Raw genomic sequence first — 13133 nt, forward strand, 5'->3', positions numbered from 1 at the left:
ATACTCTCAACAGCTCACACAAAAATACATAAAAATGAAGAGAAGTGGTTCAAGGAGGCACATGGAGAAGAGGTTGAGGCTATCCTACTGAGATCAAAAGTAAAACCTGGAAGGCAAAGACATTAATGGAATCTTACTTGTGACCAGGACAGTATTAAAGGTAGAAGAGAAGCCAGTCCTGAGAACGGTTGTTTCTGCAAGAGTGTGTGTTGGAATCACAGTTGGGCTGATTTCTGATTCAGCAGCATTGTTGATTCCACTGGTAGTGTCAGTTGTGCTTTTCTCTAGGTCGGTGGTGGTGCCCACTGTCCTGGAGGCCATCCCTGGCATGGTAGTCGGAGGGGTGACCTGACTTGTCCCTGACTCAGAACCAGGGAAGTGGACCGGGGACGTTGGAGATGGAGTTGACAGGGAATAGGGTGTTTGGCCAAACGTTGTTCCTGCAGAAGACCCAAGTGAAGTCTCAACCAAGGTGGTGGGAATGAGGGTAGTAGAACTTGTCTCTGTTCCAGGTGTGGAGGAATCTGAGGCACTCATGGACTCAGCAAGCCTAGAGATGGGAGTAGTGACTGGGCTGGTGGCAATTATATTAAGTGTGAACATTGCACTTGTGCTTTCAGCGGGATGTGCTGTCGAACTAGGGCTGGAGGCCACCAGGCTTGCATCAGTTGATGTCCTTGGGACCGATGAGGTTAAGGTCTCATCTTGAAGATGGGTCACAGGGGAAGATGGCACAACTGGGCTACTCTCTAAATCTGTACCACGGCCCAGGGCACCTGTAGTGGGTTCTGTGGGGGTGGCCAGGGCAGACCCTGTGACCGTGACAGTTCCCCCACTGGGACCAGCAGGCGATGGAGCAGCCGATAACACATGGGTGGTGTCAGAAAGGATTGTGGGACCCGTTACAGGCCTCCTGCTGTGGGCATTTGTTATCATTTCAATCAGAACTGGAACTGGACTTGTTCCCACTAGGAAGGGGGAAGTGTCAGGAAAGGGTGTGGTTTCATTGAATTCCTTGCTAAGGACTGTACTTGTACTTTGAGTCAGAAATGTGTCCGAAATGCTGGCAGTTTCTGTACCACCTCTGCTAGTAACTGTTGTTCTTTCAGTCAGAAGTGCAACTGAATTTGTCTCTGATCCCATGCCAGTGTTTGCTAAAAATGGTGTAGTTCCTGTTACAGGCCTTGTGTGAAATTTAGCTGTAATTTCAGTCAGAACTGGAACTGAGCTTGTATCAGTTATGGAGCGGGAGGTGTCAGGAAAGGGTGTTGTTTGCATTACAACAGTGCTGGGAGTTGTACTTTCAGTCAGAATTGGAACTGAACTCTTCTCTGATCCCAAGCTTGTTTTGTCAGGAATGGGTATAGTTCCTGTTGCAGCTCTGCTAGGGATGGTAGTCTGGTTTTCAGGTGGAACGGAAGCTGAACTGAGCTCTGCTCCCGTGTCAAGGAAGGATGTAGTCTCTGTAACAGCCTTGCTAGTGGAAGGCTTTTGGGGCAGACTGGAAATGGAGATTGTCACAAATCCTGTGCCAGTGGTGTCTGGTAAGAGCGTAGTTTCTGTTCCCACCCTGCTGGTCCTGGAAGTTGGACTGTTCATCGAAAGGGAAACTGAGTGTGTCTCGGCTCCTGTGTGGGTGGTGTCAGGAAAAGGTTGTGTTCCCGTCACAGGCCCGCTTGAGGCTGCTGTTGAACTTTCAAACAGAAATGGAGTTGAGCTTGAGCTGGTTCCCACACTGATGGTGTCCTGAACGAGGAGTGTAGTTTCTGTTATCACTCTGCTGGGAACTGTTGTTTTACTTTCACTCAGAAAGGGGAATGAACTAGTCTTGGCTCCCTTGCCAGTGGTTTGCGGAAAGGGCGTCGTTCCCATTACAGGCCGGCTGTGTGCTTCAGTTGTAATGTCAGTCAGAAATGGAGCTGAACCTGTTTCTGGTCCTAAAGGGAAGGTGGCTGAAAAGGGTGTAGTATCTGGAAAAGGTCTAGTATCTGTGATAGCCTTTGTGGGGACAGAGGTTGTACTTTCATTCAGAAATGGACCTGAGCTCTTTTCTGTTCCAGTGCCAGTGATGGCAGGGAAGGATGTGTTTGCGGTTACAGTGCTGGCAGGTACTACAGCTGGATTTTCAGTCAGAAAGAGATGTGAGCTTATCCCTACTCCTGTGTGGCTGGTGTCAGGCAAGGGTGTAGTTCCATCAGATCCAGCCATCCTGGGGGGTGCAGTTGAACTCTCAATCAGATATAGACTTGAGCTAGTCTTTACTTCTATGCCAGTGGTATCAAGGATGCTTGCAGTTTCTGTACCATCCCTGCTAATAACTGTCGTTCTTTCAGTCAGAAGTGGAACTGAACTCGTCTCTGATCCCATGCCAGTGGTGATGAAAAATCGTGTAGCTCCTGTTATAGGCCTGGTGTGGACTTCTGTTGTAATTTCATTCAAAACTGGAATTGAGCTCGTATCAGCTACGGAGCCGGAGGTGTCAAGAAGAGGTGTCGTTTGAGTTAGAACACTGCTGGGAGCTGGACTTGCACTTTCAGAAAGTAGTGGAACTGAACTCTTCTCTGGTCCCAAGCTTGTTTTGTTTGAAATGGGTGTAGTTCCTGTTGCAGCTCCTCCGGGGACTGTAGTCCATCTTCCAGGCAGAACTGAAACTGTACTGAGCTCTGCTCCCGTGTCAGGGAAGAATGATGTCGTAGCCGTGACAGCCTGGTTGGTGGACAGCTCTTCAGGCAGACTTGAAGTGGAAATTGTCACAGCTCTTGTGCTGGCGGTGTCTGGTACAAGTGTACTTTCACTTACTACCCTGCTAGTTCTTGAAGTTGGACTGTACGACAGAAGGGAAGCTGAGTGTATCTCAGTTCCTGTGTGGGCAGTGTCAGGAAAAGGTTGAGTTCCCATCACAGCCCTGCTGGAGGCTGCCGTTGAACTTTCAAACAGAAATGGAGTTGAGCTTGATCTGGTTCCCACAATGAAGGTGTCCTGAACAAGGAGTGTAGTTTCTGTTATCGCTCTGCTGGGGACTGCTGTTTTACTTTCACTCAGAAAGGAGAATGAACTAGTCTCGGCTCCCTTGCCAGTGGTGTGCGGAAAGGGTGTGGTTCTCGTTACCGGCCTGCTGTGTGCTTCAGTTGTAATGTCAGTTAGAAATGGAGCTGAACTTGTTTCTCCTCCCATAGGGATGGTGTCCATAAAGGGTGTAGTTCCTGTTGTTCCCCAGCTGGGAAATGTATTTGGTCTTTCTGTTCCAACAGAAACTGGGGTTGTCCTTGCAACATTGTCGGTGGTGTCTTGAAAGGGTGTAGTATTCGTTAAAGCCTTAATGGGGATAGAAGTTGCACTTTCACTCCAAAATGGGACTGAACTTTTTTCTGTTCCAGTGCCAGTGAAGAAACTACTTCTTGTCACAACCTCGACAGGAACTGTAGTTGCACTTTCAGTCCGAAAGGAAATTGAGCTTACTCCTGCTCCTGTGTGGGTAATGTCAGGCAGGTGTGTAGTTCCATCATATCCAGCCACCCTGGGTGGTGCAGTTGAACTTTCAATCAGATATGGAAATGAGCTTGACTCTACCCATAAGCCAGTGGTGTCCGGGATGCTTGTAGTTTCTGTACCACGCCTGCTAGTGACTGTCGTTCTTTCAGTCAGAAGAGGAACTGAACTCATCACTGATCCCATTCCAGCGGTGACTAAAAATGGTGTAGTTCCTCTTACAGGCCAGGTGTGGACCTCTGTAGTCTCAGTCAGAACTGGAATTGAGCTTGTATCAGCTATGGAGCTGGAGGTGTCAGGAAAAAGTGTTGTTTGTGTTAGAACACTGCTGGGAGCTATACTTGTGCTTTCAGTCAGAAGTGGAACTGAACTCTTCTCTGAACCCAAGCTTGTTTTGCCTAAAATGGGTGTAGATCCTGTTGCAGGTCCACTGAGGTCTGTCGTCTGGTTTTCAGGAGGAACGGAAACTGAACCGAACTCTGCTCCTGCGTCAGGCAAAGATGTAGTCGCTGTAAAAGGCTGACTAGTAGATAGTCTTTCGGGTAGAACGGAATTGGAGAGCATCTCTACTACTGTACCTGTGGTGTCAAGAAAGGGCTTCGTATCTGATATAGTCCTGCTTGTACCTGTGGTTGTACTTTCAGTCAGAAAGGAAACTGAATCTGAGCCTACTCCTGTGTCAGTGGTGTCTGGAAATGACTTAGTTCCTGTTTCAGTTCTGGTGAATGTCGTTGTACTTTCATTTGATATTGGAAATGAGTTTTTCTCTTCTTCCTTGCCTGTGGTTTGAGGAAAAGGTTGAGTTCCTGTTACAGCTGAACTAGCACCAGTAGCCATACTTTTCTTCAGAAAGGAAATGGAACTGTATCTGGCTCCCATGGTGATGACATCTGAAATGAGTGTGGTTCTGGTTGCACTTCTGTGGGGGACTACAGTTGTAGTTTCGATCTGAAATGGAACTGAACCTGTCTCCGTTCTGGGGAGGGCGCTATCAAAAATAGATGTAGTTCCTATTACAACTGTGCTGGGGCCTTTAGTTGTAATTTCAGTCCCAAATGGAAGTGTGCTTGTTTCTGCTCCCTTGTCGGGGGTGTCTGGAAGTGGGGTAGTCCATAATACAGTTCTGCTGGGCACTGTAATTTGTCTTGCCATCCGAATGGAAACTGAACTTGTTTCTGTTCCTTGTGTGGAGGATTCATCTGGAGGAGTGTTCATGGTGGGAGACCAGGAGGTCTCAGTTCCAGGTCTGGTGGCCAGGATATTTGTGGCACTGGAAACTTGTAAGTCTGTGCTGGATCCTGTAGTAGATGCTGCCTTATGGGCAGTGATGACATCTGTTGCTAAAGGGGTCAGATTGGTAACCGGTGCTTCTGTGAGGCTGCCCACTGTACTCGTCTCCTGTATTAGGGTGAAGGCTGACAGGGCAGCTGGGCCTGTTCCAGACTCAATGGTAGAGTGTACTGGAGTGCTGCTGCTGCTGGGGCCTGTGAGTGTTGTCTGGGCTCTGGGTGTTGGCCTGTATGCTGAGACAGCTGGTTGGGTCCCCATTGCATGAGGAACAGCAGAAGTGACGCTCTCCCATGGGGTAGCGCTGACAAGAGCAGTTGGGCTCATTTCCTCTCTTGTGGTGTTGCCTGGAGAAGAAAGGTTCTCAGATGGTGTAGCTGGACTGGTCTCACCACCCGGAGGGGGACTTGAGGCAGCCGAGGAGTCGGGCCAGGTCGCGGTCAGCAGGGAAAATGTGCTGGTCCTTTTGACAGTCACAGTCACAGTTGTAGCTTCTCTAGGAGTGGAGACAGCTGGCTCTCTTTCTGAACTTGGGATGTCCCTCAGAGTAGTGGGTAGAAGGCCAGTTGAGCTAATCCCTGCTCCTGTATGCGGTCCCGCGCTGTTTGTTGGGGTCAGAGTAGACATCGGAGTGATACCTGTAGTTGCTTTGGGGAGAGAAGAGCTTTCAGTTGCTGTAAGAGACAGGGAACAAGAGACTTTGTCCCTGATTTGGGAGCAGAGTTGATTGGAGGGGAGGACTCAGCTGGCACAGTGGTCCCAAGTATACCTGTGCTGATCCCTGATCCAATTCTTGTGCCTATTGCATTTGTGGAATCAGAGAGGGAAGAGGAAACATGGGACAATATGGTAGTTCCTATCACGCTTGTAATCGGGAAAGGAGTGGTCTTGGCTAAGGGGCTACCAGATGGGTAGTTTCTGGTATAGAAAACTATCAGGAAAGAGCTCTCAGTTGTGTTTTCTCTCCAACGAGGGCTGATTGTGTCCAACTTGGCTCCCGCACTGTTGACAACTTTGGTTCTCCTCTCAACTACGTTGGTGAACTTAGGTATTATGCTACCAGTGGTGCCGCATATCATATCCCGATTTGATTATCAGCCCTCTCACAGACCTCCATGCGCCCAGTCTCTCCCCTCTCCATTCCACACTTCATTCTTCTGCCTGGATCATTTTTCTCCAACATCTTTTTGCACACATCTCCCATTCCTCAAAACCCTCTGAAGGTTGCCCATAACTCTCTGCATTAAGCTACTGACAATTGACATCAAGGCAATCAATCAGTTTTCTCCCCAGTACTTTCTCCACTCCCACTACACCTCAGATTGTACACTTTGTTCCAACCTACTCAGTGTGTCTCATTCTCATTTCTCTCTGATGACCCCTTGCTCACGCCCTCCCTCCTGCCTGGAACTCATGCCCTCGCCCTCCACATCCAGCAAGCCACTGCTCTCCCCATCTTCAAACCTTTTCTGACATCACATCTCCTCCAAGAGGCCTCCCTTGATTAATCTTCTCATCCCCCCATCACCCTCCATCCCACACCTCTGTCTTCACCTAAACACTTGAGTCCTCACCCCCCCATAGTACTTTTTTATGTGTCTTTAAACTCTGTTGCTTCACCCTACCTGTAATTTATTTTAGTAACTGTCCCTGCCCCACACCAGATTGTAACAATTGTAAATAATCCCTGGAGGGCAGGGATTGTGTCTATTAATGTTACCTCTCCCAAGTACTTAGCCCACTATTCTACACAGAGTAAACACTCAGTAAACTTAATGGATGATTGACTATAGAGAGAGGTTCTGGGGATTGAGGGTGTGATTATATTCTCTACTCTCAAGTTGCTTACAGTTCATTCATTCATTCATTCATTCAGTCGTATTAATAAGCGCTTACTGTTGGTATTTGGTATTTGTTAAGCGCTTACTATGTGCAGAGCACTGTTCTAAGTGCTGGGGTAGATACAGGGTAATCAGGTTGTCCCACATGAGGCTCACAGTTAATCCCCATTTTACAGATGAGGTAACTGAGGCACAGAGAAGTTAAGTGACTTGCCCACAGTCACACAGCTGACAAGTGGCAGAGCCGGAAGTCGAACTCATGACCTCTGACTCCAAAGCCCAGGCTCTTTCCACTGAGCCACGCTGCTTCCCTGTGTGCAGAGCACTGTGCTAAGTGCTTGGGAGAGTACAATATAACAATAAACAGACACATTCCCTGCCCACAACGAGTCTATGATCTAGAGGGGGGACAACAGGGATGTCACAGGGATGTCACAGCTGTAAATGTGGTTCCTGTTCTCTGTTGGTTCATCTCGGAGGGTAATCCTAATGATGGATTGGGTGGGGGGGCGGGGAGGCTGAGGTATCCTTCTGATCAGGAACCCCATTCCTACTGCTATAGCTTCATTCATTTATCCCCAGGACTGAGGGCCTGCTAGGTGCATGGTGTTATAGAGAAATATGTAGCCAAGGACTGTTTCCAGAGTAGTGGGTGACATACCCAAAGACTGCTCCCTCCTAGTACTGTGGAGCCGATGCATTTTTCATTGCTGAATTTAAAAACAGTTTTTATTGTTGAATTTTCATGTGTTATCATTTGGTTTGCCCCATGTCCTTTCACCTATTTGTATGTCTTCCCCAATGTGTTCTCCTCATCCCAACCACATCTGGATGGTTTTTCTTATAATTACTAGAGTACTCTGTTCAGTGCTTTGCATACTGTGAGTGCTTAATAAATGTTAGCAATAATAACAATGCTATTGATAATCAGTGGACAAACAAGTAAAAGACACAATCCTTTCCCTTGAGGAGCTCTCAGTCTAATGGGGAAGACAGGAGAAAAACATTGACATATAGTGCCTGTAGGTTTTTTGAGGTTCCAGATTATTCCCTCCCTCAGGAACATAGAGGAAAACAAGTGGCAGGAACTGGTTCCATTCACTGAGGTGGAGAAGACATGAGGATGGACTAAAATATTTCTAGCTCCTCTCTCTAGACGTGGAACACTGTTTATCTGGGTTTGGAGAGATAAGGAATAAACCTGGCACTTACTTGTGGTGAAAACAATTGCTGTTGGAGTCAGAGTACTGCTTGGTGAAGATGTGGTATTGTCACTCCCCCCACCTGGCTGCTGGTCTGGTATCCTTGTAGCGGGAACAACTTCAGGCTCAGTGCCTGGAGAAGAAAGAAGGCAAGTGTTTGCCCAGGGTGATTGCACCAAGTACATATGTCCCACCCCATCCAAACCTCTTCACAATAGACTATTCCTAAACCCTTCACAAGCTAGAGCCTCCTCCAAAGGACACCTGCTCCTCTAAGCTGTGTTTCTGAACACCTTGGCATGCCAATCTGAAAACATGAGAGATGAGAAGCAGCCCAGCCCAGTGGATTGGGAGTCATGAGATGCGGATTCTCATCCTGCCTTCGCCACTTGCCTATCGGGTGGGATCTCGGGCAAGTCACTTAAATTCCCTATGCCTCATTTCCTCATCTGTAAAATGAGGATTAAATACCCACTCTCCATTGGACAGGAGTGGGAGAGTTTAACAGGAGGTTAGGTAGAGAAAGTTGGTTTGGCAGAAAGGAAGAAGTGAAGTGGAGATTAACGGGAGAAGAGGGTTGGTGGGAAAAGATGGGGAAAGTTGATGGAGAGCCTTGAAACTGGTTGTGATTTTTTGTTTGATGGGAAGGGAAATGGGAAGCCATTGGAGGCTTTCGTAGGGAGGAGAAATGAGATAAACAATTCTGCCGGAAGGTAAACCTTTAGCAGTAGTGTGTGGTATAGATTTGAAGGGGAGAGAGCCTAGAGGCAGGGATGCTGAGAGAACAGTTTTGCCACAGTATAATTAGAGCTTGGTCCAAGGTGGTAGCAGTCAAGGTGGAGTGGAATGGACAGATGTGGGAAATGTTATGTAGCAAAAACAGGCAGGATCGAGCAGCAGCTTGAATGTGAGAGTTGAAATAAAGGGAGGAGTAAAGGATAACACTAAAGTTGGAGACTTCAGAGAAGTTAGGCTTCTGGGAGGATGGTGATGTCATTCACAGAGGTGGGAATGTTGGGAGGAGGTTTCAAGGGGAGATGCAGCATAGTGCTACAGGTGCAGAGAAGCAGCGTGACCTAATGGAAAGAGCACGGGCCTGGGAGTCAGAGAACCTCGATTCTAATCTCCATTCTGCCACTTTCTTCTGTGTGACCTTGGGCAAGTCTCTTAACTTCTCTGTGCCTCAGTTACCTCAACTGTAAAATGGAGATTAAGACTGTGAGCCCCTTGTGGGACATGGACTGTTTCCAACCTGACTAGCTTGTACCTGCCCCAGCACTTAGTCCAGTGCAAGACACATAGTAAGAGCTTAACAAATACCATAAAAAAATGCAATCTAATCAGGTTTGACCCAGTCCATGTCCTACATGGGGCTCACAGTCCTAATGATGACTACCAGAGGTTTAACGTGCAAATCCGACATGAGTGTGGGGTCCAAATTTCTCTGCTCCCCCTACATAGCTGCCCTTTGAATTTGAAGCTATATTTAATAGGATATTTCTTGTCACATCAGTGGTTGTGTGGCTAAAACTGATGCTAAACCCAGTCCCACAGCACTTATCCTTATGCTCTAAAATGTCCTCTATCAATAATTTCTCTTAATGTCTGTCCCCGTGGACTGTAAGCTCCTTGTGGGCAAGGGTAATATCTATCAACTCTGTTGTATACTTTTCCAAGTGCTTAGTACAGTGCTCTGCCCATAGTAAATGCTCAATTCCACTCATTGATTATCAATCTGCCCTATATCCCCCAACCACCATATCTACACTTCCATACCACCTAAGCACTTAAGTTCCCATAATGCCTTGAGCCCTAATGAATAATAAAAAAGTAATACTAATGGTATTTGTTCAGTGCTTACTATGTGCCAAGCACTGATCTAAGCACTGGGGGGATACAAGGTAATCAGGTTGCCCCACGTGGGGCTCACAGTCTTAATCCCCATTTTCCAGATGAGGTAACTGAAGCACAGAGAAGCGAAGTGACTTGCCCAAAGTCACACAGCTGACAAGTGGCAGAGCCAGAATTAGAACCCATGACCTCTGACTCCCAAGCCCGTACTCTTTCCACTGAGCCATGCTGATTCTGAATGAACATATCTTATACACTCCATTACCTCCTCCTATATGTAATCTACTGAAGTATCCCTCTTTCCTCTATCTCACCCCCGCCACTGCCCAAAATGTAAACTCTTTGAGGGCAGGGATCATTTCTACTAATTCTGTTGTACACTCCCAAGTGGAAACTAAGCCCCACTTTTCCTCAGCTCCCCCTCCCCTCTGCGTCACCCTGACTCGTTCCCTTTGCTCTACCCCACCCCCACCCCTTGTGCATATATGTACATATCTGTAATTCTATTTATTTATATTGATACCTGTTTACTTGTTTTGACGTGTATATATCTATAACATATCTTCTTAGAGAAGCAGCATGGCTTAATGGAAAGAACACGGACTTTGGAGTCAGAGGTCGTGGGTTCTAATCCTGGCTCTGCCTCTTGTCAGCTGTGTGACTCTGGGCAAGTCACTTAACTTCTCTGGGCCTCAGTTACCTCATCTGGAAAATGGGGATTAAGACTGTGAGCCCCATGTGGGGCAACCTGATTACCTTGTATCTACTCCAGAGCTTAGAACAGTGCTTGGCACATAGTAATCGCTTAACAAATACCATCATCATAATTATTATTATTATAATTCTGTTTATACTAATGCCTGTTTACTTGTTTTGATGTCTGTCTTTCCTCTTCTAGACTGTAAGCCCGGTGTGGGCAGGGATTGTCTCTCTTCATTGTTGAATTGTACTTTACAAGCGCTTAGCACAGTGCTCTGCACACAGTAAGTACTCAATAAATACGATTGAATGAATGAATGAATTGATTAATTGATATAAGCACCTACCTTTTCTGAACTGATTCACCAACTCTCATCAGTGTCAGCTTTGCAGGGTGTTTTTAGTAGAAATTCTTAGTGGATTTGGAATGCTTTAAAAATTTCAGAGAAGGTAATAGATAACAAAATTCAAGTTTTAACACTACAAATGAAAAATTGGTGAATTTACCTGTGTTGGGAGACAAAGGTGAGGATGATGACACTGCAGAAACAGTTGAAAAAGAGGATGCTTCTATCTTGCTCGTTGCAGTCCCAACTGGCAAGGTGCTTAGAGGAGCTGTTGGGGAATTTGCAGCTGTCAGTGAGGCACTCGTGCTCTCAGGGAAAGGTATTGTTGTGCCCATGGTTGTGTTGGGAATTGCAGCCGAAAGGCTCACCGAAGAGGCAGTCACCGCAGACATCTCTGTGGGTAGAAAAGTTGCAGGAGTGGAGCTGGATGAGGACTTTTCCAATCGGCTGGTGGTAGCTGAGGAAAGGGCTGTGGTGGCTTCCAATGAGGTAGGGGCTCCCGTTGCAAAGGATGTAGAATGCATGTGGGCAGACGTATTTGGAGTCCCTGATTCAAATGTGGTACTGTCAGCCGTCACAATTTTATGATCATCACTGGAGGTCACAAAAATTGTCGTAGACATTGTTGAACTAGGATTCTCAGATTCAGTACTGTGAGAAGAGGTTGCAGGAGTGGTCTCTGAAGCCATACTGATATCGCCAAGTGCATTTTGAGTTGATAGGGTGATCACCTGGGGAATTACAGAGGATTCTGCAGCACTGGAAGTGCTTGTGGATGTTGAATTTACACTTTGGCCAATGATGTGAGTGGTCCTTGATTGTCTGGTAGTGATCTCTGATACCAACAATGGACTGGTGCTCTCAGAAGTCATTGGTCGATTGGTTGAACCCAAAAGAATAGGTGGTGAGGACGAACTTCTATTGCCAATGCTGTCTGTGACAGCTGTAATGGAGAGACTAGTGCTACCAGGGAGAAGTGTAGTTTTGACAATAGTTGAGTTGGAAGTTGCAGCTGATGTGCTCTCAGAAGTGAGGATTACGGTAGACTTCTCTGTGTTTACCGGGTTTGTCAGAGTAGAGCTGGATAAGGTTGATGTTTCCCGTAGGCTGGTAGTGACTAAGGAAAGGGCTGTAATCTGCTCTGGTGACGCAGGGGCATCTGTTGTAGAAGACACGGAGACAGTGCTGTCAGATATAGTCAGAGGTCCTGATTCCACAGGAGTTGTACCAGTGGTTGCAGATTTCTGAGATTCAACAGTGGTCATGGAATGTGGTGTGGACACAGGCGTGCCAGTGATCTCACTTCTAAAGACATCATAAGGATGAGGAGATGAGGCTGCAGGAGGGGTCTCTGAGGTTGCACCAGTACTGACAAGTTCATTTTGTGTTAAGTGGGTGATCACCTCTGTAAATGGAGAGGATTCTGTTGCATTGGAGGTGCTCGGTGATGTTGAATTTACTCTTGTATCGATAATGTGAGTGACCCCTGATTGTCCAGTAGTGCTTTCTGTTACAGGAGGTGGACTGATGCTCACAGAGGTCATCGGTTGGCTGGCTGATGCACTTGAACTGCCTGAGCTGTCTGTGGTGGCTGCAGTGGAGACACTAATGCTACCAGGAATGGATGTTATTTTGTCAACTCTATCAGTGATTGGATTTGTTGTGGTCTCAGAAGCAAAGGCTATTGCAGACTTCTCTGTGCCTCTGAGGTTTGAGAGGGTAAAGCCAGATAAGGTCGAGCTTTCCAGTTGACTGGTGGTGATTGATAAAGGGGATGTAGTCTGTTTTAGTGAGGTAGGGATGCCTGTTGTGCTAAACACACAGAGAGTGCTGGCAAGGGTATTTGGAGAGCCTGACTCAGTTGAAGCAGTAGCAGCCATCACCGATTTCTGAGGTTCACTGGAGCTCAGAGAATGAGGCATGGACACTGTTGAATCAGTGCCATCAGTTCCAAATGTTTCAGAAGGAAGAAATGAGCTTGTAGGAATGGTCGCTGAGATCACGCTGATGCTGACAAGCGTATCTGGTGTCGAGGGGGTAATCACGGACAGTTTTGTTCCATCAGAAGTGCTTGGTGATGGTGCATTTATGGTTCTATCAGTGATGTGAGTGGCTGTGGATTGTTCATTGGTGATTTGTGACCCTGAAACTGGGCTGGGCCTCACAGATGTCATTGGTTGACTTGTTGAACCCAAAGGAACAGTTGCTGAGGATTCACTTGCACTGCTTGTGCTGTCTGTGTCAGCTCTAACGGAAACTCTAGTGCTACCAGGGATGGATGTTGTTTCGTCAGTTGTGTCAAGAATCAGAGGTGATGTGCCCTCAGAAGTGGGGATTACTTCAGACTTCTCTGTGGTAACAAAGTTCATTGGGGAAGAATTAGATACAGTTGATCTCTCTCCTAGGCTGGTGGTGAC

General features: G+C 47.0%; 1 protein-coding gene across 1 annotated transcript in view; it reads right to left on the reverse strand.

The window, feature by feature from the left end:
- Positions 1 to 13133, reverse strand: part of LOC103166476 (mucin-16-like) — a 52084-nt gene that overhangs the window by 25479 nt on the left and 13472 nt on the right. Inside the window, exons 7-11 of the mRNA XM_029052369.2 lie at positions 12273 to 12327; positions 11778 to 11875; positions 11369 to 11447; positions 11085 to 11263; positions 138 to 5450 (exon numbers count right to left, since the gene is read on the reverse strand). Coding sequence (XP_028908202.2) covers positions 138 to 5450; positions 11085 to 11263; positions 11369 to 11447; positions 11778 to 11875; positions 12273 to 12327 — 5724 coding nt within the window. The remainder of the gene's footprint in view (positions 1 to 137; positions 5451 to 11084; positions 11264 to 11368; positions 11448 to 11777; positions 11876 to 12272; positions 12328 to 13133) is intronic.

This window comes from Ornithorhynchus anatinus, chromosome X2, assembly GCF_004115215.2.
Source record: "Ornithorhynchus anatinus isolate Pmale09 chromosome X2, mOrnAna1.pri.v4, whole genome shotgun sequence".
Classification (NCBI taxonomy): Eukaryota; Metazoa; Chordata; class Mammalia; order Monotremata; family Ornithorhynchidae; genus Ornithorhynchus; species Ornithorhynchus anatinus.